The sequence below is a fragment of the Bombus fervidus genome, chromosome 1 (assembly GCF_041682495.2).
Source record: "Bombus fervidus isolate BK054 chromosome 1, iyBomFerv1, whole genome shotgun sequence".
Taxonomy (NCBI): domain Eukaryota; kingdom Metazoa; phylum Arthropoda; class Insecta; order Hymenoptera; family Apidae; genus Bombus; species Bombus fervidus.
The window spans coordinates 13928833-13955793 of NC_091517.1; the positions used below are offsets into that span (position 1 = coordinate 13928833).

General features: G+C 37.8%; 1 protein-coding gene across 3 annotated transcripts in view; it reads right to left on the bottom strand.

Moving 5' to 3' along the window:
- Sema2a (Semaphorin 2a) overlaps positions 1-26961 on the bottom strand; it is a 559198-nt gene that overhangs the window by 24968 nt on the left and 507269 nt on the right. For all 3 annotated transcript variants that reach the window (XM_072003211.1, XM_072003203.1, XM_072003191.1), the window contains 2 exons: positions 2045-2107; positions 29-136 (listed from right to left, as the gene is read on the bottom strand). In XM_072003211.1, the coding sequence (XP_071859312.1) occupies positions 29-136; positions 2045-2107 (171 nt within the window). The remainder of the gene's footprint in view (positions 1-28; positions 137-2044; positions 2108-26961) is intronic.

Sequence of the window (26961 nt, forward strand, 5' to 3'; positions counted from 1 at the left end):
AATGAAGAACAAACACACAGATACTTACATAAATCACCCAATCCTTGGGCGAGTGAGCGTTCGTGCCGCACATGTAGAGCCGATTGCCATCCCCCATTGGTTGGATCACCCTTATGTGATTCCGGCAGTCGAAGTGCTGTGAAAGAAGGGGAAGAAAATTGAATTTTCGACGGATACGTGCGAAGAAACGTGGCTCGGGGTGTGGAAAGAGGCGGCGGCGCGGCGAGGACAAGAGTTCGATGCGTGGACAGGGATTTTTCAGAAAATTATATAGAACGAGGTCGAGGCAAAGGGTTCCGCCGATGGTCGATCACGTCGCTTCGCGTATTTCGCTGCGAATTGGCGCACGGAAAATAAATTGGTTTTGTCGTCACGTAGAGAGTATTTGCGTGGACCTTACACCTCGCCGATGCGTGCACGATGAATACAGAATGAAGCAGCGATAAGCGGCCGGCGAATTGTGCACCTTAAAAAGTCACCCGTTACAGCTTGGGGGCAGATGAAGCGATGAAGAAGGAACAAATCGAGGATTATTAGCGACAAGATTTTGTATTTTTATCTCGAATGAATACTGAACGTAAAAGAATATGATAAATTCATTTTTGGTGATTGGAAAGAGTTGTCAATTTAATGTTATACATTGAAATGTTCAAGAATATGATAAAGACGTATACGTAATTGAATGGAAAATTAAATGGAAAAATTGCTTTGATATGAAACTGATTGGCAACAGGAATTTTGGATATGGAATTTTAAAACTGTTCGTTCATAAAATGTAGCTTATTATGTATTTCACTCGTACCTCTCGAATGATAAATTATTTTCGTACGTTATTATCTTGTTGCAAAGAATCCATATTTATAATTATTTTAATCGTTCAAATTTTAATTTGGCGCTTTCCATATGTTGATAATTGTAGATTACGAATTAAAAGGAAAGAATCACGGGAGTACGCGTAGCGTTAAAAGTACAGTTATAAACATTGAAAAAGGAGCATCTAATATACATCTCTGGTAATTACTTTTTCAGACACAATACGCTCACGAAATGGAATAAAATAAATGGAAACGATGTTCGCGTCCAAACGTAAATATCGTTGAGAAATCTGCAATTAGCGTGAGTGGGGCCGAGGTCTTCCATCTCGTTGGGAAATTATCGCTATATGAAAACATTATCACCGCCAAATTGGAAACGTCATCAGACGAACGAATCCGTTCTCAATTAAAGCAACGTCAACGCGGCCGATCGATACTCCATAAAACGAATGGCTCCAAACGGGGAAACATTTTTCGTCTAAAGTTGTTTCCATTATTCCGTTTCAGTAAAAGTTGCGCAGCTCGTTGACAGCTTTTAACGAATCTGTTCGATATCAAATTTCGTTTAGATACATTCCGCGGCCATAAAATTGAAACGCACGGCCCGTTAAACGGGATTTCACTCTTTTCTCCCTATTTCGCTTCCATTTCTTCTTTGTCTCTTATACGCGATCCATTTATTTTACATGTAAAACGACGAACAACAAGAAATAACGAAGGCAATGCGTTACGATGCCTTCAAATGAACTCGAGTTACTTTTTCTCACAAAGAACGAATAAACGATATCGCGTGCGACCGTCCTTTTATTTGAAATATCGTAGACAATTCCAAAAGAACGTTTCCTTTTTTTTCGTCTACTTTTAATTATATCCTTAATTCGCGTTTCACCAGGGATTATCGATACGTTTTTTACCTTTGATACAAAGGGATATCATCGCGTTCATCAAAGTCCATAGAAACCGTGTTTCTTTTCATTTGTTCTCCTTTGTCGAGCAAATCTAAAGAAACTGTAATTTGTTCGTTTTTCTTTCACGATGGAGAATTGTTTACGAAATTTTATCCCTGCCATTTGTCTTTCCTCTACTTTTCTACATTTTCGTAATTACATCAGCTCGGCGTTTCTATTTTAAGCGATGCTTTAATTAGATTACGCTGTTATTAAAATTCCATCGAGAAACGACGCGAGCCGGACCGGTAAATGCGATAATGAAATAAAGAAGTAATTCACCTCTGATTTCCCTTTGGACACACAATTTGCCACGTTGCTGGGCTCCAGATTAAGCGCGTCCCTCTGTAAAAGAAACGAAATCAAATGAGTTATTTTATCGTTCTGTAATATACCTTACTATAATATTAGATATGTACCACATTTATTTTATTATCCTACTATATACTTTATCGTGAAATCAAATATGCAGCACATTTATTTAATAGTTAGCTGAATGTACTCTTATCTCATTCGTCCCCAAATGAATACTTTCGTTCACTATGACTGTTCAGAATCTCAAATAAAAAAAATTACACAAATTTGCATACCGACGGTTAAATGCTGTTAACAGTCGCAAATACAGATGAAACGATTAAAAGCGTACAGCTACGAGATTACGAGATTGAATCTCGCCAGGTAGTTGCTGATAGCCAAAAATGGGACGATCGTTAACAAGCTCAAACATCAAAGTCTCTCGATAAATTCGATTAACACGTACTTGACGCGATATACAGGTGGTCACAAGAAACTTTATAAAATAAGAGATATGAAGATATTATAATTTAAAAAAATGAATTTTTTCCTAATAAGAGCAACGAATTCGTATAATATAAATATATCAAAGAACGAATGATATCAATATCGCAAAAAAATTTTTAATACGAAGAGTTATTAAAATTCGCAGTGTATCGATATTAAAATTTTCTTTACGCGCAACTGTGCTTTCTAACTTCGTTTGCACGTCTATCTTGCGTCATTTTCAGAGATGAAAAAGTCTCGGTCGGTAAGAGATCCGCCATGAAAATGAATCGTTTCCTGCAACACGATGAATCACTCGTCCCTCGAAAGGTCGCGATGAAAGCCAGAAAATTGTATTTCTAAGACGAGCGCCATAATTACGAGTCATTCGGAGGCCGAATCTCTTCTTGACTGGAACTCGCATTCTTACGTTTCGTACGTTTGACGTTCGTTCGTTGCCAGCCATCGTCTTTTCTCCTTTCCCATACAGCACTCCTCACCTCAGCGGCATTCTTGCAACCGTCGACTGCTCGACACGGTCGACCTTACGGTCGACAACGTGAAGAGGCGTGACGAGAGTGTGCTCGACGGTTCGCAAGCGCGAAGAAGAGGCTGCACTTGTGTCATTGTGCGGATCGCGACGCCGTGGCAGACGGACGCCACTTGCTTTTCCAAAGCTCCCTTGCGAATGTGTCGCCCGGAATAAGGTCAACAGACGGAGTTACGGAATTGAAAAAAGTAAAGAGCACCGTATCAAGTCCGGTGTACGTGTCATTGCTCGCGAATTCCGCGACGAGAGTGCTGCTGCTCTTTGATGTTTCACTCTCGATTCTAACAGAACTTCCGGAGGCTCGTCTTTTGCTATTTACGCGGTCGTCGGCAAATGGATGTCTACTTATCATGTTGATCCAGTTTTTTGATACGACGTGGTTTTAGCATGATTTTTAGTTAATATCGATGTTTGTTGGCATATCATATGGATCATTCATGAACCACGTTAATCGAATGCTCAAATTGAGGGGTACAGAAAAATGATGTTAGCAACATTGTTTTATAAATTTAGCTTAGAATTTACATTATTTGTGTCATCTTCCTGTAATGTGTTAACTTGTAGAAGTAGGTCAAGTTTCTCGAGAATCGAATATCGATTGTGCATTTACGTAACGAAATGAAGAAATTGATAAAAAATGGAGTTGATCAGTTTAGGAGATTTAAGAAGCTCAAAGTACGAATCGTGTAAATATTTCTAGCTAGATCTTGACAAATTTTTATTCAGTGAAGGTTATAACTTGTAGCCTATAAGTTCGGCAAACTTGCGGATAGTTATACGAAGTTGTTAAAATTCATATCCGTTGAATCAGCATTTTTTATTTTTCATTGAATTTCGAAATTACATCTTGAAATAAAATAATTTAAGATTTTTTCTAACAGATACCGTATCACGTCTGAAAGCTAAGATTTGACAAGTCTACGTGTACTTTGGAAAGATGAAGTACTGTCTGTGAATGCTTATGTGTGCGCATGTCTGTGACGATGAGTCTTCCTAAAGACGAAAAGTACATAGTCTAGCGAGTTTAGAAAGAGCAAGTTTTAGCAAACAGAGCTTTTTGAAATTATTCTTATTCATACATCCAGCCAAGCCATTGCTTTCTTTGATAGTAACACAAGACACAAACGTATCTTAATCACTATCAGGACTTTTTATTTATTTCTCGTGTTGTCAGCATCGTATACAGCAAAAAATTGTAAAATATATACGCGTACATATTTTAAGTAGAAGTGAAATATTCACATACTTTCGAAGAAGTAAAATATTAAAGAAATATTTCCTTAGGGAACATTTCTCGAAACTTTGAATGGCTATCAAACAGGATTGGACGTCTATACATATGATACAAGAATAAAATACGATATCCAATATTTGTACTTCCTTATACCTTTATTCGAATCTATATTTTCCATCACGATTCTCCTGCATTTTATTTTTCTCAACTATCAAGTCGGTATTATTCCTAGCATTTTGAGGGCTTTACGCCGATAATAGCTTGATCTTCGTAGAATCAAGCGATAAACAATCTTAAAATAAGATCATTTATTTGTCAAGGAAACCGGTAAAAAAAGTCCGTTTATTATCGGAGAAGAAACTAACCAAATTATGCGACTGAATTATTGATCGCATCGTTTGTTTCCAGCACAAGCAATTCTTGCAAAATAGGATGCTAAATATGAATTTAATCATTTGAAGTTTTAAAAACCTGTAATAGATATCTGATCAGACGAAAATGACAAATCTCTTATGAAAGTTTATTTCAATTGCATTCAACTGCAAAATGTAATCGTTTCAAATATATTATTTATATAAAGCTATAAATTGTTCCAATTATTATAATTATTTCAACTGTTATTTCTTACGCTGCTAAATAATTAATTCAAACTTTAAAAACGTCGTATTTATATCTACTACAAAAATATCTACGGACAAAAATATAATTAATTGAGCAGCAATATTTGAACTGTAATCGATTCATATACTAAGACAGAATTGTTTTTTCACCGTAATTGCATAGCGGAATTCATTAAATGATTTATAATAAACAGGAAATTCAAATAATCTAAACAATATTATTTAACAGCGAGAAATCACGATTTATTTCTATAATTCTTCTGCAACGTTCTATTAATATGAAAGTCCAGAGATTAACTTGTCGAAAATAATTACGTTTTGTACTCCATTCAACTACGCTTTCGTTAAAATTATTCGATTCATTTTTGTTCTCTCCTTTCACAGAAATATGACAAATTTGTATATATTGTTGTATTTGTTACTATATTTACATTAATATTTATAAAATAACAGGACAGCAGGAATTATTAATGATTCGAACATCGTTTTTAACTGTCTATAAACAATGGAACGTTTAAACTAAATAAATATCCTTTGTACACCAGTGACTATGAGCATTGTTTTCACTAAAATTATTCAAAGCACTTTTGTTCCCTCATTTTAACAACATAACCATCTTCATAAATACTACAAATACGTTTTTCCATACATTTCATATCAAATTTATAAAATATCCGACAGCACGAATTTCCAGTTATCCCTTCGTCCATTCTTCGCTCAACTTGGGCGATTCAACATCCGAATTAAACCAAGCTAAATATCGCCATTTTTACGAAACGTCACAAGGAATTTTATTGAAATTGATCTGTGACAGTAAAGCCGCAAGGTCTTCCTCCGGTAAACCGGAAAAACGGAAACCGCGAGTTGCAGACCCTTCGGCCATAGATTTCGACGCCTTGGTGGAGCAACCCCTCGTTCACCGTCTCCCATTCAGCCAAAGCGTTTCGTGTGCCAGAGGTCGTAGACACGATCCGGAAAAGGAAGTGGTTCGTTTGCACGGTCAATCGTCCGAAACGCGTTGCCTTTAACGATCGATCTCCTGCGGACGTCGCGTGCCGCTCCCCGCTGATGTCACGGCCAGAAACCGCGTTGATCCTCGAAATTGTCCTAGCCTGGGAGAACGCAGGGGGGAGAAACCCGAAACACCGTCCTGTGACAGTGATTTACGGCTAATAAATTAACGAAAGAATTGTTTTTGCTTGCGCACGCGACCACACTGTGATATTTATTCCGACGATGCGGAGGACAGTAACGGGGGACGCACTCGAAACGGGCAAATTATGCGACACGCCTGGTTTTCATGCGTCTGATTTTTAGAATCTCGATGGTGCCACGTCTTTTTTTTTTTTTTTTTGTGGTATGTTTCACTGATGGAGTTAATCATCAACTACGATGAATTAAACGTGGCTTGTGGTGTTACAAGTTCCGAGTCTTTATGCCGCTGTTTATAAATAATTGCGAATATATAAAATATAAATATACTTGAAATGAAGCTCTTTAATCTCGTTTTGCCTTCTGGATTTGTCTCAGACAAACATCTACAATTGATAGATATTGATAACAATAATAGTTAAAAAAAAAAAAAACAATAATTATAGCGAGATCAACTGATCTTAGAGTAATTAAAATATCTTGTTAGTTTCATGTTAAAACTTTCTATACATTTTATGAAGTGTCGATTATTCATTGCAAACAAACGTGAAATTTGTGCAATTCAAGTATTCTTTTTGTTAATCGAATCGCACCAGGTATTCTAATATTTATGGACGATAGTGTATTACTGATTTGAGATAAATTAAAAAATTCTATTGTATGTGTTCAACAGTTTAATTCGCTATATGGTTTGCTATGTAAATATGTATACAGCTATTCAGTTGACATATCGGAAATACATAAAGCAATGCTGCAGATGTTAGGAATTATACGTGGACAATTTTTTTCTGATCTTATTTGACCATGTCTAAACTTATGTATAAAATAGAATTCAGAGTATACTGTTCAGATATCAGATATTTTACATATAGCACATAATCAATTCGAGCGAACAACGAAAGAAGCTAAAAATATGTTGAAATATCGAGTGAAAGAAATTTAGGGCACAAGAAAATATCAAGATATTTCAGTTATGAATACAAATAAAAGAACTTCTGTTACACTCGAAACTTTTTAATCCAATAATGCGTTGGAAGAAATATTTTTACAAAAATCGAAACTTTTAATTAGTTACATCTACAATCCAAAAGTTCGATAGTAAAACTAAGATACAATGAGATAATTTTAGCAGACGAAACACGTTCTTTAATGCGATGCATTGAAAGTAACCAAAGGAGGAAATTATTTCCTGTAGAAAAATTACACGTTCTCCGGAGTACACGATAAATTGCGTTTTTGCGACGTCGCATACGTTAGAGACAATATGTGGTATTTGATCTCGCGATAGGTTTTTGGCGAACGTGGAAAATTATTTGTTCGGGTAGAAGGTAGAATGAATCGCCTCGAACCGAATCGAATCGTCTGGCTCCCGGCAATGGCCGTGTAAAATGGAATTCCTGCGAGGAATTCTATTCTACGAGCTTTTGGTCGCTGGAAGTTCGCGAATCGCGCGACTCGAGCAAACCCGGCGCGTACCACGATTTACGCGGCTCGATTTGAACCTCTCCGATATTCGCTACGATTCCGATCGCTTGGAACACACCGAATACGCCAGAAGGGAAATTTTCGGCCGAGCAAAGACCAACTTTACGCTCCGCTGTAAAGAGAAAATTACCCGAATTTGTTTGGCTCGATATCGTCCAATTTCGTTTCTGTGGATAACGTTTCTCGTGTGCTAACTCTTTCACGCGATGGTTAAGTTTCTAATTTCAATTTTTAACTCGCGATATTAATGTTTTTAAATCCTTTGATCTCTTAGCGTTTCAAACGAGCTGGATAATAAATGAAAGTTTTATTGAGGTAGAATAACCATTAGCTGCTACGTTAACTTCATTATTGAACTTTCCACGAATGAAATGAGGTCGATTCCGACTGCTTGAAAAAGTAAATTTACTTTTGATTTATGGGTAAGTTTTTTATACTGCGAATTATTATATTCAGGGGAATTAAGTAAGTTAAACATTCCTTTTTTTCTTTTTTTTCTTTTAAATAGAGATACTCACGTTTTTACACGTTCTTAACGTAGAAGTTTTGCTTTCAGTTCAGTAAACGTCTTTGTAATTGGACTCCGTTTGTACGGATATATTATTTCTTGCATGGCTGCGTTTCTACCCGTGGAAAATGGGTTTCTTAAAATGGAAATAGAACTCCTCGTTTACAAATAATTAGTAGCCTCTGTTTTCCTTGACCCGTGGCTGTTAACTGGACGATTCTTAAACACGTCTCGAACATGCAATCACTTTGTGACATAGCACTGGTATTTCTGTCATTATACACGCGCGGAATATATTAATTGAAACAAAGGATTTATACCGTGCGCACAGCATTTTCATGTTCGATTAAAGTCCTTTTTCTACTTGTCAGAAAAGGTGTTTATCAAAAGCACATTAATAACATTTCAGAAACAGGTTACGCGAGTGTCGTGTCACACTAGTAGACTCGATGTTTGATTTCATTCGATTCCTTTTCCTTTCAACACGTAAAACACACTCTTCTATTTAATAAAAATACGTCATTATTGATACACCATATTGATTGCCAAAGTACGTCTAAATTACACATGTAGCCTTCAAAAGTAATGCTCTTTCATTTAATAAAAATATGTCGATATCGATACATATTAACAATACGTTATAATGTATGGTGATAACATATTGCGTACGGGTCACGAGATATCTTGTTGTTAGCAAGCCGAACGATGTAGCCGGGTCACGAGATATCTCGTTTTCATGTTTTTTCGACTAAATCGATGACTTAAGCAACTAGAGAGAAATGTTTTTGTAATGTTACCTGGGTAATGAAGCCTTGCACATTCTTCTGACAAATGATTAGCAAAACAACTGAACTGTTGACATTCCAAGCATGTAAAAACAATCGGTCAGTATAGTCAGTAAATCGGTAGATCTGTGCTGATGAAAAATATGCAGACCCTGGGAGCGCGTTGAGCGCGCAGAGCACCGTACGCAATGTGATAAAAACTAGTTAAAATAAAATGTCTAATGCGGCTCATATGGCAAAGCATTAAACTACAATTCCATATATGGCATATCATAAAGCAACAATACCGATCAACGTACAGTACATTCGTACAATCACGGAAACGTTCGATCGCAGCTGTACATCCGCGACATCGGGTAATCACACGCGTGCGTCCACAAACACGCTTGTCCTCAAACACTAGCACCCGTCCCTCCAACATATATGTAGCCTTGCTTACCTGTGTACGTACGAATATATAATCGTGCACAAACACGTGCGCGACAGGCTGCGGATCACGCACGTGCACGTTGGAACAAGGGGGTGCACAGGTGGACACGCACGCACACGAATGCGTAATCAAGCTGCAAACCTGCCATAGCTAAACAGCGAAGCGCGCGAGCGCCACTCGCGATTCTGTGATTACACGATTGCGCTTGAACGAGCGTAGAATTGCGTGTACACGTCTTGTTCTCGAAATAAGTCGTTGGCCTTTGGCCTTTATCGTTTCGATTTCTAATTCGATCCACAAAGTTAATTTCATTCACGAGACAACGAGATTTTTCCCGTTGGAACGAAATGCACGTTCGATCGGTATCGTTTCAAAGGATTCTAACTTGCAATGGGAAACTCGCGATAAGAATCGCAACACGAGTAGCGACTCTCTACTTTGGCTTTGATCGTGTTCGTCCGATAGAATGTTAATTACGTTTGAACACGATTGACTTGTACGAAGATGACCCGTCGTGACTGGTTGGCTACTAATTGGTATTTTGTGAAGTTGAATTAGTGAGATGAGTAAAATTAAAACGATTTCTGAAGACATCTGGACACTCGTTTATTTTGACACAGTGTATTATAATTATAAAATAGCGGGTAAATTGAAATGCAATGATTATATTCTTTTCAATTGAACATTAGGCAACATATTGATTATTTTTTAGCAAAGTTCTGTGATTCACATTGCATGAAGTTACTATGCAATGGAATAGTCGCACTAATTCGTAGTATTTTTGGACATTTTGATGATTTTTTATAAAATATCTGCAATTCTTCTGGAATAATTTTAGTGCTAAAAAAGAGAAAAATTAAAAATGATCTCCGATCTTCGTGTTACTGTGATTTGATATTAAAACCTACGGTTCTTTTCGTTACTGTATAACTGTGTTTATTATTTCTTGAAACAGAGCAAACGAGATTCTTCTTCAAGAATGTAAAGATCTTGTAACAGAATCTCTCTAATTAAATTGTATTACAGGCTTTTCAAGGCAGAGTTTCCTGAAAATATAATTTATACGATAAAGCATTAAAATTGGGCGGAAATAAGGACGGCGAGTCTATATCGTTTCAGGAAACTTAACGTTCGCGAAATATTTGTTAAAGGAGGAACGTTAGCGAGATAGTAATTTTCAGAGATCTGGCCGCGTATAAAGATAATCTACTTACGAACTACGTTACGTTCGCTCGCTCGGTACAATTATTCTCAAAATACCAAGCACGTGGCTGGAGAACTAGTTCGTCTCGAAGTCGCTTATATGCGCTTGGAATTTCCTATGCAAAACGATGGTTAACTAGGTAATAACTGAATAGATCCCGCACTATCTTCCTGTTTGACATCTTCACGTTCGACTCGATTTAACCGCCATTCTAATATTGATTTTAACAATTGTCTGAAGCTAGTTATCTGTTGCTTTTGTCGAATTCGCCCCACTTTCGACATGACACGTTTTCATTCAGATTCCTTTCATTGTATTACCCTGCTTCCATATCTTTGTATGAATCGACATCTTGTATCAATTGACATTTGTTTAAAAATACAACGATACAATTATTCAATATGCGGACTCGCTACAACAATGCACCTTCATGCAAACGTGAAACCAAGTCTGTGAAATGTCGCGGTGTTTATCTCAACAGAACAAAATGGATCATACTTAATACGACAAAATAATATAAAACAAAAAACATTGTGCGTCTATTATTTCCTCATAAAACGAAAGAAACTTTTCAAACAACCTAATACATTTAAATACCACGATTTCATTTTTTAAAGGAAAATTTATATTATACGAGTCTATCCTTTATCGTCTTTCGCGGGAAATCAATTTGGTGTGTAAATAGCTTTGGTCATGCCAAATTTTGTTATTCTATTCTCTTCATTATACTACGAAAATTCTTATTTATAAGAAAAATCTCCCAATAGATCTGCTAGCACAGAGTGACTCCCACACACTGTCGTAATTCTCAAAATATTCACCTTCTTCTTCTTCTAAGCATCCAGTTGATCACATGGGATGAAAACGAAAAGGAAGGCGTTTGCCTCGTATAAATTTCACTTTAACCTGTTATTTCTTCTTTCTTTCCCTAAGTACACCTCGTGTCTCCTAAACGTATCAAAATTACGATGACGCACCGTTCTAATTCTCAAAATATCCACCTCCTATTTGATATGGTTCGTATGCCTGTAGAAACAATCCAGTTAATCATAAGGAGGAAAAACGGAAGGGAAGGCGTTTGCCTCGTGTAAATTCCACCGGTTGGCCCGTTAAAATCATTTAACGATGCCAGGCTCTGGTACAGCTGCGCGTGGCCATTGATAACGACGTATTACTCGTTAAGCAGCCTGGTGCATTAAGGCTACGATGTACACACCGGGCTCGCCGGTAATTAAAAGCGGAGCCATTCCCGGTATCCGCACTTAACTGCAACCCAGCCAAGGATCTTCTCGTTACACTAATCATTACTATCCGGTGGTGTACGCCGAGTTAGAAATAGCGAGGCTGCCGGGAAATGAAGGCGCTGGATCGAGGTGTGGGTGAAAGTATCTTCGAAAGGAAGAACGAAACGAAGACCGTGGCTGAGGCTGTGCTCGAGTTACTCCTTCGCTCCCTTTTTTTCTTTTCTTCTTTCCTCTTTTTGTACGCGTGTCGAAGGGTCGAGTGAAATGAAACATGTTAATGGTATTGGCTACACGGAAAAGGTGCGACGACGAAATGCAAATGCTCCTCGTTCAGAGGAAAGAAACTCGTGTTGAGTCATTAATCTATCGAAAGACCTGCTTTGTAACTTGTTTATGCATTTATGTTCATTCGTGTTTCATTCGATTTTCTACGAGCGTGAAAAATCTCTTTGACTGTGAAAACTGATGGCTATGGAAAAAAACGATAGTTTAATCTTAGATGTGTTAAGTTGATAGGAAGAGTTCGTTGCTCTTTCTTCGTTGAAAGAAGAGAAATTGATTGTTTTAATTGATATTTCTATTAATTAATTTTTGTTGTAATATTCATTATTGTTTGCGACTACCTTTTATCTGTCTAATTCATTCATTTAATAGCTGTTAAATTTTGCAACGTCTCCTGTACATCATTTTATGTTAAAAGTTAATAAATATATCTTTCATAATTAATCGGATACGATATTTTTTATAAATAGTAATATTGTGAATAATTCTGTGAGAGTGAAATAATTATAGAAAAAGTTACAGGATACAGAAGCGTAAAATGTTTTTACTACTGTTTTCCAGCGAGATCGAAATCGTGAAACATTATAATTCTACTCTCACACGTCGACAGCGTGTCGTTAATTAAGAACGCTCATTTGTGAGCTATAGTAACAGTAAATGAGTCATAGAATCTAATATCGGAACCAACTCACGACGTTTTTCCATTACCATCGTGAGCTGGCCGACATAAAAGTTTATGTAACTCGTAAAATTTTCTCGCCATTACGTTTAGTTAATATTAATAACCCATGCGTAGCACAGTTCTTGAAAATGTAACTTAATAACCGCAGAACGTTTCATAAACTATGCTTGCCTCTTTTTCACAATTAAACAAAAAAGAAATTATTTAACGATAACATATTCGAATAAACTACACCGACATAGCTTCTGATTTTAAAAATAAAAGAAGAATACATAATTTTATACGTCACTTATACTTGAAATTTTAGCTCCTTGTTTTATAAACATTTCTCTCTTAAATAAAGTTATGTTATGCAGTACTTACGTTAAATGAAAATTCAGAAATAATTTCAGTTCAATAAAGTTTCGATACAGTACGCTGAAATGAGATTCAGAAATAAAATGAAATTTTATCGTGAATACAATTTGCATTAGTTACAATACGGCTATAATTTAGAAAAGCAGAAATAGGAAACGAGACAAGAGGTTGAATGTAAAATCGATAAGGAAAAACCAGTGTTTGTTCAATATCGATCATAGATCTCGGAGTCACGTAAGCAAAGAAAGAACCACGCGAGACCAAGCGAGGCCGACGATTCGTCTAACGGTTCAATTTCAGATTACAACCCCGATATCAGGCCTCCTTCTACGTCGTTTTTCTAACGAACCTCTCGTATTACCAGGGACCCGTTAACGAGCTCGCGAAATGGGAACGCACCTTAATCTCGCTCGGTTTCTGATTAAAGGCTATGTTCTCTAGTCCTTAATTCACTAAAGAGCAGCAGAAAGTTCTCGAGCAGGCAGACGGAGAACCAAGAGACGCGAGCAACTTCAGACTAAGAAAGAGTAAGAGAAACAGAGAGAGAGAGAGAGAAAGAGAGAGAGAGAGAGAGAGAGAAAGGAAAGAACAGGTGCAAGTTACCTATATAGTAACCTACTACCCACTTGGTATGTCCGACTTAAATGTATAGTTGTCTAGATCAGAAAAGAGAATGTGATAGTGGAATTAATGTTTTCTTTCTGTTTGGAATGTTACTGTAAAGGTTTCAATGTTGTTTTAACGCTCCTTTATAGTCTTTGTAAAGTGTGAACAAGAAATATTTTTATTGTAAATTTATTGATACGATGAGAATCAAAATATATACTCGATATTTTAAATCATTTACAAATTGTATAAGATATTGTATAATTGTATGAACTGAGAAATTTGGAGCCAGTCGGTTGAAACTTTAAAAAGTTATAAACGAAATTGTCAGTTTGCTGAAATATACTCGTAGTGTCAGAGGAAATTCCTATAAGAATATTATTCTGTGTGATTCGATACAAAATAACGTATCTTGTCTTATCCTCTGTCATTGCCTCCATTAAGTAATCATTGATACAATACCACAATTTTAGCTTTCATAAAAGGCAATATATATATATATATATATATATATATATATATATATATCTATTCCAATCTTCGGGAAAGAACATAAATGTCTATATATCACACTATAAAATATTACAAAATATTCAAAATAATACGGAACGTTAATATTTTATATTTTCCTACGATTACTTAACTAAGAATAAACCAAAATATCCAAATCTGAAAATATGACAAATATTCTACACAATTAATTCCATAAGATTATTCAATAATAATCAAAAACGTCATATCTCTCACAAGCCTACCGTTTCACAACCACAGCCACGTTTAAGCCTAACATGGATACGTTCTATGTGTCTTTAAAGGTTGAACCAGGTTGCCAATCTCACCAGGTCACGTATGGATGCTGGCAATAATTTTGTCAGCTGGCCGGGGTGCATCATTTTATCGCGTTGCCTACGATGCCATTAACTTTACGGCACCGGTGTGCCTGGCGGCATGCAAACGCCTCGACTTCCATTATCGGCCATGGTACGCTGACTATTAAACAGAAATATCTACCGTCTCCCTGCACGTTGGTTGTATGTGTTCCGACCTCAAACTCCATCGAGGGAGCCGGATTTCCGCGGATTTGCTGCAGGCAGAAAAGTCGACGAGGATCGAGTGCGAGGCCACGGGGCGTCCCCAAGCCGCGTTTACACGCTCAGTAAGCAGTCCTAGAGGAAGAAGTCTGTCCGTCGTCTTACAGACGACGAAAAGTCGTTGACGCTTGCATTTTGAGACGACGACACCGAATTTCAACCTCGTCGCACCGTATGCTGAAATGTTGCCTCGCAGCCTGACAACTTGCAAAGGTGTTGAATCTCGAGTTTGAAGAAATTACACGAGTGGATATTTGACTGGAAGGATTTCGGGGGTTTATGGAGAAACACGTAGAATATTATTTTCTCTTTCTCATTAGGAAATTTCTTTTAAAATTTATCATTATTGATATCATTTTCTTTCGACGAATGAACTTAGGCAAGTCATTCGTATCTTGAAAATTGGTTGTTAATTACGTTTTTATGTATATAATGAAATCGAGGAATTAATAAAAACATAAAGTTGATCGGTTTAGTTTCCGAGAGGCTAAGTTAAAAATTAAATTCCCTAACAATTTTACATTGAACCGCGTAATTAGTCGCATATTTGTAATTTTATTCGAGTACGAAATAAAATATCGTTCCAATAAATGAAGTTGTCTGGTAGTTTTATGCGCTTGTAGCTTCTGGTATTAACATACTTCTCAAAGCATCTTGGCTTTTTCACTTCTTTCTATGCGGCTGCAGCATCTTTGCATTTCATTAGACTCCGTCGCTTCCTCATTTAGCCGTTAGGAAACAAAAGCAACGAAAAGTATGGCTGAAAAATAGGTCGAGGCTTTTGAAGGTTGGTTTGCGGAGCCATGCCATCAAAGACAAAGAATCTTCTTAGCGGCGAAATATATACTTCTAAAGTACTGCCGTATAATATTCGTTATCGCGTGTTATATATACCTTACATCCTTTCCTCTGTATTTTAATTGAACATTTTCCTTTGCAATTTTCCTACTTCAATTAAACGATGTAATCGTGTTTTCGATAGATCGAAACTTTCAGAATTTAATATTATGCACACGATAAATCTTTTAATCTTCTTCTATGTATATTGTATATCATCATTCATCGTTAACAAAGAAAGTTCAACATAGTCTCGTTACAATTAACTACGTTAACAAATACTATACTAATGAAGAAATAACGAAGAAACATTTCTAAACTTCGTAATATATTTTCAATGACACCGGTGTATAAATTACTAGCAAATATTTTATTATTAAAACTTATTATTAGAATATTTTACTTAGAACTGCGTTTATATGAATTTTCCGGGAGACAAATATTTTATATAAAAAGGGGTCCATTGATTCTCTTAAATTCCCGTAATTCATTGTTCATATAATGGTTCACGATCGGATAAGTATATTCAAACAGCAAAAATTCGAAAAAATTTCGTTAATTAAATAAAATTCTCATAAACAGAGTTCGATTGTATTACTAATTTATCATACATTTGACCCTCGAGCAACAACAATTTCACAAGCAAATAACCCAAATCCAAATCCTAAACCTCAGCAAATCAATCCTCCGAAACATGTCATCCTATATTTTTCGCCCTGAGCGATTTATCGTCAGCCAAATTTAAATAAAAATCTCTAAAATCCGCAAAACCAGGTCATACATTGAGTGAAGGCAGAGAAAAATCGGTCAGGTTTCTAAACGAGCAACGTAATCACTAGTAGGACGGAATCTTTTCGACGTGTGGATCGAGGCGAAGAGAACTATCTCCAAAAGGTGCAACCGGGTGCAAGAAAGGCGGCCTGATTATGTAACAAAGATGAGGACTCTGCGCGAACATCCAAAGCAGAGTGTCCACATGTAATCACCGCTCGTGTCCCAGTTCGGACCAAAACTCCCTTGCTTTGCGCCTCTACGTCTTCAAATCAGCCACGGTTCTCTGCCGTCTGCGCTTCTTCTATTCAAGAGGTCTCCGCGCGGTGCTAGGCTCCTCAGAGGGTGGCTTTAGACTTTCGGCATCCGGCTTGATTAAGCTCGTGGCGAGGCGATGATGTCGCGAATAGAACACCCAGAGGTTGTCATCTGGTCGTTAAACTACGACGAACTCGTTGCTCCTTCGTTCCGTACCTCCTCTTTGCCTCTTCCCATCTCTTGTTTCGACGGTTTAATCATCGCCGCGATGTCGCGCGTCTGCGAATTCCTCGGCCCAATAGCGAGCCAAGAATCGTTAACTAAAAGTCCTGATAGCGGTTGATCCTTAAGATGCGCGACGCTTTTTGATTAATCTTAGCGGAGCAGAAGCGCTGGTCCCTTTACTACGCAGGTTTGGTCCCTCGATTGGCTTCCTTTTAGGACGCGAGATTGGTCGTAATGAAATTATTACTTCAGGTATAGCCTTGTCTTTTGAAGACTCAAAGTTTCGAAGATTAGTAACGAAGAAAGGTAACGATGCAATTTTTAGAAGAAGATTTGGAATTTCTCTATAATTTGGAATGATTTAATTACGGTGGTCAGGGAAAGAGTATGATACGTAATACAAAGTTAAAAGAAATAGGAAATGACTCATAAAAAATAGCTGTTTATATTCATCATATTGTGTTAATTGGAATTATGTGGTACATTTAAGTATATAATAAAGACGTGACTTAAAGAAGCACACGCATATCTATGTATTTATATTATTGAAATTTCGTTTCCTCTGTGATAAGGAGAACAGAAAACATATTACCATTGATCGAAACAAAACTATAAAGATAAAAAGTAGCAGAAAATAAAATCTAAAATTCAATTTCGCTCATGCAGGATATAGCGTGCCATGAAAATGTAATGCCCTTTCCCTCTGCTTGATAAATCATTCCACACCGATACAACTTCATTTATACTCGAAACAGAATTGCATAAAAGTGAAATCGAACTACATTTATGGTCAAGGGTAGAATGAAATATTTAGGGAGCCCGTCGTCTTTTTACGAATGACATTTTGATCGGAAGTAAAAGAAAGTGGAACGTCAGTCTATACGGCGACTGGTACAATTTACCGTGCTAAATTATTGAAACGACCAAGACCCACGGTTTTCTCAGGGGTATCGACACCCCCTAACCTTCGAAATTCGAGGCCCGTAATGGTACCTGGGAGGCGTGGTTAAAAATTCATCGGGCTGAGCCACCGCGCCGCTTTTTATCTCATCAAATAGTAACGCACGGTAGTGAACCGTTAGAAGATAGAATCGTTTCTTGTCGCTACGTGTGCTATATACTAATAACCATCCATGAGGAAAAATTGTTAACACAGGGAATGAAGTTGGAAGATTTACGTTCATTTTTCAATTGTTGGCGCCAACTGAAAATTCTCTATATCATGCGATGTATCTATATTAGCCATTACATTTGTAATTTGAATACGATACTAGGAAAAGAAAAGTGTATTCCTTAAATATAGACAATCATATTTCTGCCACTATCTCGGAGGTGTGGTCTTTCAGGTTACTCGGTGTCTAAATTATTAAAACGCTATGTTGTAAAATCTAGTTCAATCTAATGTAAATATTTTACTGTTATTCGATCACAATTGAAAATATTTAATTCCTAGCTTCCTCACCACTATTTTCTAACAACGAAATAAAAATTTCAGAAACTTAAATTATCTTCTCGATAGAATTTTTCGAAACCTTCCAATCACGTAATTCACGAAAAACTAAAAACTCGTCGAAAACGAGATCAAGAGTGCTAAAACTGAAATTTAGATAATTCCGTGTCATAGACCAAGTGACAATACCTGTATTCGATTCGCCTTGCAACTAAACACTCGAGCTTCGTCGTACATAAGTGATCATACGCATAAAATTTTCGCGATCAGAAGCGATGAGACCGAAAAGTGCCTTTCGTTGTCGATCACTACCGTAAGTCACTTTTTCTTAATGGAAACCGTCAAACTCGCGCGCCCTTCTGCGATCCGACGCGAAAGATAGAGACAGAAAGGAAGTGTAGCAGGAAGAGCTGAAAATGGAGAAACAGAGTGGATGGCGAATACACGCACATCGTGTGCGCACATCGAAGGGAAAAACAGGATAAGAGAATGGGAGGTGGATGGGGAGGTAAAAGGAGCGAAAAACCGGGATTCAATCTGCATTCAATATTGATTTCAATCCGATATCGTGGATTCCAATTTTTGTGATTTACTTCTTACACCGGCGGCGTGAAAATTATCTACGCAATGAAAAAGGCCGCCGGAGATTTTCGAAAGTCAACTCCAATGCATACCGATGTCACGTTCTCATCGATCATGCGATTCATCGTTAGGGAGAATGGGGATGCATTGACGATTCTACTAAAATCAAGAAAACGATGCTTTTTGAAAAGTAAAATGTCGTACAAATATAAAGTTAGAACGAGATATTGGTAGAAGATGTATTATAATAATTTGTACGAGTGAGATTGTGGAATCATTTGAGAAATAGCCATCAACTTATAACATTTTGTAATTTATTTATATTCGTGATATCATAGTATCATAAATATCATAGAAATTATTATCCGCATAAATGTGTTTTATGTTCTACATGAATCTTAATAATTAATTTTAATCGCTAGCTTGTACGTTGATATCAATTCAATCTTTTTATATCTTTATCAATAATAAGTGTATATTACCAATGAGTTCCAAAGTAACAATTTTACGAGTTAATGCTGTTATAAATTGAAAAACAAATTACTAACATATTAAAATTGATACAAATAAATCTACCCAAAATTTATATTTAGTGACACCATTAGATACGAATTTCTGTTAAAACAAATATCGTCTTGTTAAATGTTTAAAACCAAACTACACAACTTCGAAGTTATCTCTATTCACGCTTGAACTATAATTTTTGTCACATTCCTTTGTTCACGATTCTAATCTCCTGTGTCCACCAGGCATTTGCAGGAGCAAAGTTTCGCAATCGAGGGACGTGAGAAGCGGCTGAATCCTTCGCGTCATCCGTACCAATTATAGGAAGTCAATGAGGTAGAAGAAACATCTAACGACCAAAGTTCCAGGACATTAGTGTCCGCGGAGGGTAAACGTCCACAACGCGCAGATAACAAATTATCAGGCTTGATTTTGCCAATGACGAACTCGTTCGCGCGATATATCTCGATAAATTATCCGGAACTATGCTCGAGGTGAATTGCATCGGTGACGTGGATTTTAACGATCAAATGGGACGATCGTAAATCCTCGATGCTCTGGATTGAGGGATTTCTTGCACGGGATTACTATCGAGTAATATTCGGTATATTCACTTTCGTTACACAAGACATAATGTTACAAGAAAACGTTTTAATGAATAGTTGTTAAAGTTGTATGGCACGAATAATAGTAGATTCTAAGGTAAATTAAAAAACACAATGTTACCAATATCATCAGTTTCTTGCATCTTCCAATTTATGAAATTCATCAATGTGACTTCCAAATGATTGAATTGTTTCGAAAGTTGTATGGCACGAATAATAGTAAATTCTAAGGTAAATTAAAAAACACAATGTTAACAATATCATCAGTTTTCTGCATCTTCCAATTTATGAAATTCATCAATGTGACTTCCGAACGATTCAATTGTCTCGAAGGTTGTATGGCACTGTTGAGGTTATTAGATGTATGAACAGAGGAATGCGTGGATAAATTGTAAAGTAGAAAATATATTTTAATACAGAAGTGTAAGTACAAGTAGGAATATAATTCGAGCTGGTCCCGATCCGCACGGTAGCATTGTTACCCCATGACTGAAAACCCCGAAGCCATCGTCGCCTGTCTACTGTCTATGGTCTGCCTTCGTCCCAGTCTATTGCCTATACGCTGTCGATGGCTTCAGTGCTTGAGAAAACTAAAAAGACCAGATGTAGAGTTTTCTTAGAAGTGATGACCACTTCAACAGGCACGAATAATAATAAATTCTAAAATAAATTTGAAAACATAATGTTAACAATATCATTAGTTTTCTGCATCTTCCAATTTATAAAATTCATCAATGTGACTTCCATGTGACTTCAATGTGAAAGTTGAAATTTCGTATTCAAGTGCAATAAAATACATCTGCAACTGTAATATAATGGGTCTGTATAACTTTTAAAAAGTTTCAGAAACGAAAGAGAAGAAGACATTTCTACCAATATTTATCGATCCAAGAATCATTTCACGCGAAGATTACGAAAACACAGCTGTCTTCTTATATTCATCCATATACTTTCATTCACGTGCAGAATATTAATATCAAGGAACGAAGCGGCGACGAGACGATAAATTTCGCAGAAAACCCAATCTCGTCCGTCAATAAGCACGGAACAATTACGGATTATCACGCTTCAGATCGCGCTGAAGCGGGCCGCTGCTGTATGCGTCTTTTTTTCTTGGGTTTTCGCGGTTTAGTAGCAGAGGCATTTTGCGCGACAACGAGAATGATGACGACGACGGGGCGAGACGGCGACAAGGACGCAGCCAGTGCCACTGCAGGCAGGGGTTGTATGGCTATTTGAACACTTTCGCCATAAATTCGCGCGAGAGGGTACTCGAGTCTCGTTCGCGCCGCGCAATGCGCCGATCCTTCTCCCTTTCGTATTCTCGTTTTGTGCTCGCCTCTCCTCTTGCCTCCTCGCGCGTACTGTTTGTACTTATAGCAGCGGCGTGTCGCGCCTTTCGGCCGATTCGAGGCTCGTTAGCGCGACTCGAGTGTTGGGGGGTTTCAGTCGGTCTTCGAAAACGCGACAAGCAACTTGCTGAGAGAACCGGCAGACCACGTGGAATAAGGAGAGGGAAGAGCAGAGGTGAAAAGCGAGGAGCACAAGAAACAAAGCAACGATAAACAAGAGTCACCGTGGTAATTAAAAAGTTAAGCTGCTAAGTAGCGATACAATCGCGAAGGCAGCGCAAAGTGAAGGACAAATACAAGAGGAGAAAGAGAGGTTGGTTCGACTTGGATGAAATAGCTAGAGAGAATAGAAACAGTAACTTGGATGAAACAACTCTGTGGACTAAGCGCGGAATAAGGCTAAGCAGTGAGTGTAGCATGGTTCGAGAAAGAGATAGACAAGCTTGACAGTTACTTCTTCGGATAATAGAACCGTTTCGTAAGCTCCAATTACCGGCATCGTCGGGAACCATCTAACGCGAGCCTTCTAAAGTAGCACGCTAGCTAAGAATTCTCTCTCTCTCTCTCTTTTCTGTTGCACTGTTTACAATTTCGATGTTTGTTCGACGACGAAGGAAGGGTTTCCCCACCGCAAACTCGATGTTCGTAGAAATCTTACCATTCTGTCCAGTCTCGTATACAGTCTTCTCCCTGCTCCTCCTTCTTTATCTACTTCTACGATGTTTTCTCTCCCTCTTATCTCGTTCTTTTCCTTTTTTACCCTGCTCGGTCGAGACGGTTCGCCAACCGCTACTCCGCAACGGCGACCCCGACGAAACTTTCTAGACTCCCGATTTCTCGGTGTCGCGCGCGAAGTGAGGAAAGAAATCTTCGGCAAGACAAACTCGGCCCGCGATCAAATGAACGTCGCCACGGCTCTGTACCGGCGCGTCTACTCTTTATTTTTTAACGACAACACGGTATTAAAAACGGAAGAGGTGTAATGAATGCGAGGAACAAAGTCCAACGTGAAAGTTTTCTTTAGATTTATCGTTTCCAAGTAGAGTAAAAAAAAAAAAAAAAGACAAGGGAAAGAAGAACTACGTCGTTGCGGTGTTAACCAAGTCTAGGATTACCAAAGACCATACTCAAGGAATAATTTTATTTGGGCGTGAAACGAGAACGAAAAATCGGGAAAATGAAAAGTGTAAACAAGTTTACACGGGAAGGAAAAAAAAAGAAACTAGTATAAGGAGGATTTCGCGAACAGAACCGTGAGAATTTTTCATCGCAACTTTCGTAAAATTTTGTTTGTCTTTTCTTCTTCGCGATGCGGCCCGGTTGCCGCTGCCTTTGCCGTGATTATCCGCGGAACGGATTTAAAACTGCGTTAGCGCCGGCTCTACGAACACCGGTGCGCCACCGTCATTACATTTATTTACAAGTTTCCAAGAACAGCGTCGCGCCGTGTCTAAATACCCAAGTAAAAAAGAGGAAAAGAGAGTTGGTGCGCGAAATCCTTAAGGATTTCTTTTTTCCCGAATTCATCGCTTGCGTATCTATGCAAAACACGAGCAGAACATACGTATATCGCTGAAAATGACTGTAGAGGTAGTAGAATGTATTATGAGTAGAATGTACTATAGAATAGAACGTAATATTCTGAACGTCTCCTCAACATCTCAAGTTTACTACTGATAGAGTTCTTGAGGAAAAGAAAGATTGGGTACTTATACTATAATAAAATAAAATAAGAGATATCTGGTTTAAATATACTTAATGCTACTTAAAAGTAAGTATCTATGTATAAGATATATATGATATCAGAGATGGAGAAAAGATATACCGAGTTTTTGAATTATTTATAGAAATCCCAATATGAACACATTTTTTAAAGAAATGGAATTACGTCTTTTTATTATCGCCGATTTATTGTACTTTAAAGCGCGTTCACAAATGTGAATATCTCGTTGAAACCAAATTATTAAAAATGAATATTTCGTCAATGCTATCCTAATACAATTAATCGTAGCTTAACTCGAAAATTGTGACAATAAGTATACTAAAGCCTAACAGATCCAATGTATATCTTGTAAGACGAGAAACATCAATTCTTAACCATATCGAATGACAAATCACGTCCCAGGTAAATATAAAAATTAATTTCACGTACGTGATAGAACATTTTTGTTACCAATTCAAATTAATCGAACGTTTGTCAACTGCTTCAAAATCAACTATCTCATCCCAGGGTAAATAGATTTCCGAGAAAGCGGGATGGAAATGTAGAAGCATAAATTTACGGTTAACCCAAGAGAGAAAAGGGTTTTCCTTTTTTACCCTAGTTCGCGTATTCGAGAGGCGAGATTGTCACCAGAGAGTCAAAAAGCAAGAAGGAGAGAGAAAGAGAGAGAGAGAGAGAGAAGAAGAATGAGAGAAAGAGCTATTGGTCTCTCGAATGCGGCGGCTGGCGGCGCAGAAGAGCCTCATCAAACTGAAATTTCGCCGGGGTCTTATCCTAAATTCATCGTTGCAATAAACTCCGCGTTACAGCTTGTACACGACTAGTGCCTATTCCCCTCCCTCCCACCCCGAGACGAGGGATGTCGGCTCCAAAACGCGACAGGCGAGAAAAGGGAAAGGAGGAAAGAAACACGAGGGTGAACACGAGGCGTTAGGGATAGAAATTCCGAAGGCAAAGCAGGAGTCTCGAAGTTATACAGAGTGGCCTGCGCGCGAAATGTATATTTAATGCCATCATTCTAGAAAGCAGCGGACCTGCCCGTTTATATTTCAGTGCTTGGCAGAATTGTTTGCTACTTTTTCTTTCGCTCCCAACCCCTCGATATTCAGCCATGTCACCTTGTACATGTACACACATAAAAAAAAAAAAAAAAAAAAAGAAAAGGAAAAAGAAGAAAAAAGGAAATATCGGCAGAGTACTCTCGTCGTGTATTCTATCGTTGTTTTCGGATATTCTTCTTTTAACTTGTCGTATAATTAAAAATGTTGACTATATTTCGAAGAATCTTCGTTCCATATTTTCTTCTCTCCGCGAAGTGAAAAGAAAAGTACGGAGGATGAGAAGTAGGCGGTAGCTTGGGTAAGATCTCTTAATTTCGCGTCGAGATAACGCTCGGTCCCACATCGTAATAAGGGTAGAGTAAAAATAAGGAAGGCTGAATGAGAAGTTTTTAATCATTCTCCGTATTCCCCAGTCGTTGCTCTTTCTGAACGCTGCTGTATTTCTAGGTCACCGCGAAATTTGAGGCGACAAAATGATTTTTTTTTTGCAATCTTCAGGGTGCCGGAGTTTCTTTCAAAATTGCAGAGAACGTCGCATAGTAGTTCGAATGACCGATTTGGCGGAACAAATTAATATAATATAATAATATATAACAGTGTTCAATTATATAATACATGGTAATAAGTTTGTTCATATAAAGTGTATATAATTATTTATATTTATATCAAAAATGTATATTTACATATAATAAATTGTGTATTACATAGTGTCTAATAATATAATACATAAAACACAATAATCATTGATTTGAAAATACTTGGAAGCAAATAATTATTCATCATCGCGGTACTATCTCATCCTGGGACCACTATACGTCGTGCTGAAGAATAGCAGTTTCGGAAATTCCTCCTGATTAATGCAATACCCAAGGCACATTCTCTATAGTCTCGATCAATCGCTCTATTTATTCAAAAAATATTTACACAGCGCAAAGAATTAAAAGCGTTAGAAATTAATATCGCTAAAATTACACGCTGCACGGAGGGGTTGCCACCCTATTGTGTTGCATTTCACGTGAACTCGTCAGATAAATCACGATTAACACATCTGGTACCGGTGGTACGTTACATTCGTCAGAGACACGATTTTCATTAAACGAACAAGTGTACTCTTCAGCTTAATACCGATATAAAATCAGAGGGAAAATGTAACGAACGTGCGAGGAATTATCGTAAATGAATATCGCCATACAATTTCCAGAATCCATTTCTTGCTCCTACGAAAGACCTGTGCGTTATATTTTTCATCGAAAGTGTCACTGTACAACAGAGATCAACAATGATCAAAAATCTCTGTGTGTTTTATCATTAATTTATTTATACCACCTGTGAATTTCATCATATTCCCTAACGCCATACATGAAATTATTTCTTCAATCACTTCTGCCCGAGGAACAAAGCGGTCGCTTGTCAGACGAAAATCAAAATAGAAGAGCTACGGTGATCATGGTTGAAATAATAAAGCAGCCGAACTCATTATTACCGCGTTCCGCGGGCATAAAAAGCGCATAAATCTCCCGGACGTGGACCAATACAATCCAACCAGCCGACTAGCACCACCGGAAGCTCTCTCAGCCGCAGCATCAGCAAATCTGAGAGAGAGGCGCAACGGGTATCTCATCCGCGGCTTTACAGCCGTGTAAATCCCACGGAGGGCTTCTTAATACTTTACTGCCGTCATGTAAACGTAAAACCACCCCAGCGTCCAATCTTCCGGAGTTGCAGTCGTCGCTGTTGCGCCAGTAGTTTCAGTCGGGGCTGATGCGATGCGGTTACTTCGAAACGCGTAGGTGGTATCAGCCGATATCGTGAATCCTGATCTTCACCCGGATTGGACGTTGTTTTATTGGGCGTACCGGTGTTTTATAGATTCCGATTTTCTCCGGCCCGATGAAACCACTTGAGCTTCTCTCGTTTGAACTTTAACCTTTTTCCTCTTTCCTGCCTCCACTCTATCCTGTTTCTGTGTACCACGCCACTCAGACACGATTTGGAGTTCCGTATTTTTGATCGACGGACACGACGATTTTCCTCGTCGATCGATCTCGATCGATGCAAACCAATCGTTCTTTCTTCGTTGTTTCGTACCACGTACTTTTTCCTATTTTTTCTGCTTCTTCCTCTTTGTCTTTACATAGAACACTTTACCTTTCACGCTGAAAGAGCAGCGCTGGATAAAATGCAGAATCCGGCCTGGCTGATTTTATCATTCGATGCATGTCTCCGTAGTCGACGATAAAGATACTGAGATTGTCTGGCTCTAAATCATGGGTTTCCTTTGAAGAATCCTCTACATCGCGTCCACTCGGCTCACCGTTTCGAGAGTAACATTCGAGGATAAATTTCAAAGGATTTTTCGATTGATTAGTCGGTGATTGGACATCGAAAAGAATAGTAAAATTGACATATATAGATATGTTATACGAGATTTTGGAGGAGTGATTTACATTTACCTTAGACTCGATGATATAGGGACGTGCAGACTCGTGCTAACTTAATAACAGCAATATTTCTATGTTTCTTATTATTCATAAAATATTGATGAAAAATTAGTAAAAGATGTTAGAATATAAAAATAACCACTCTCCTATTAAACGTATTTCAACAGTATACGTATCAACTACCATATTACAGAGAACATACGTACTATACAATTTAACACAATAAGATAGATCGATAAAGAAGCGCCTAAACCTCAGGACTGAAATAACTTTATCCACCAACTTCGCGAGCCGTCATTATTCCGCAATCTAAAGAAACAACGAAAGATAGAAAAAGTTGTGCGATTCCCTTCCAGGCGACGACCTCGTGTCAATCCCTC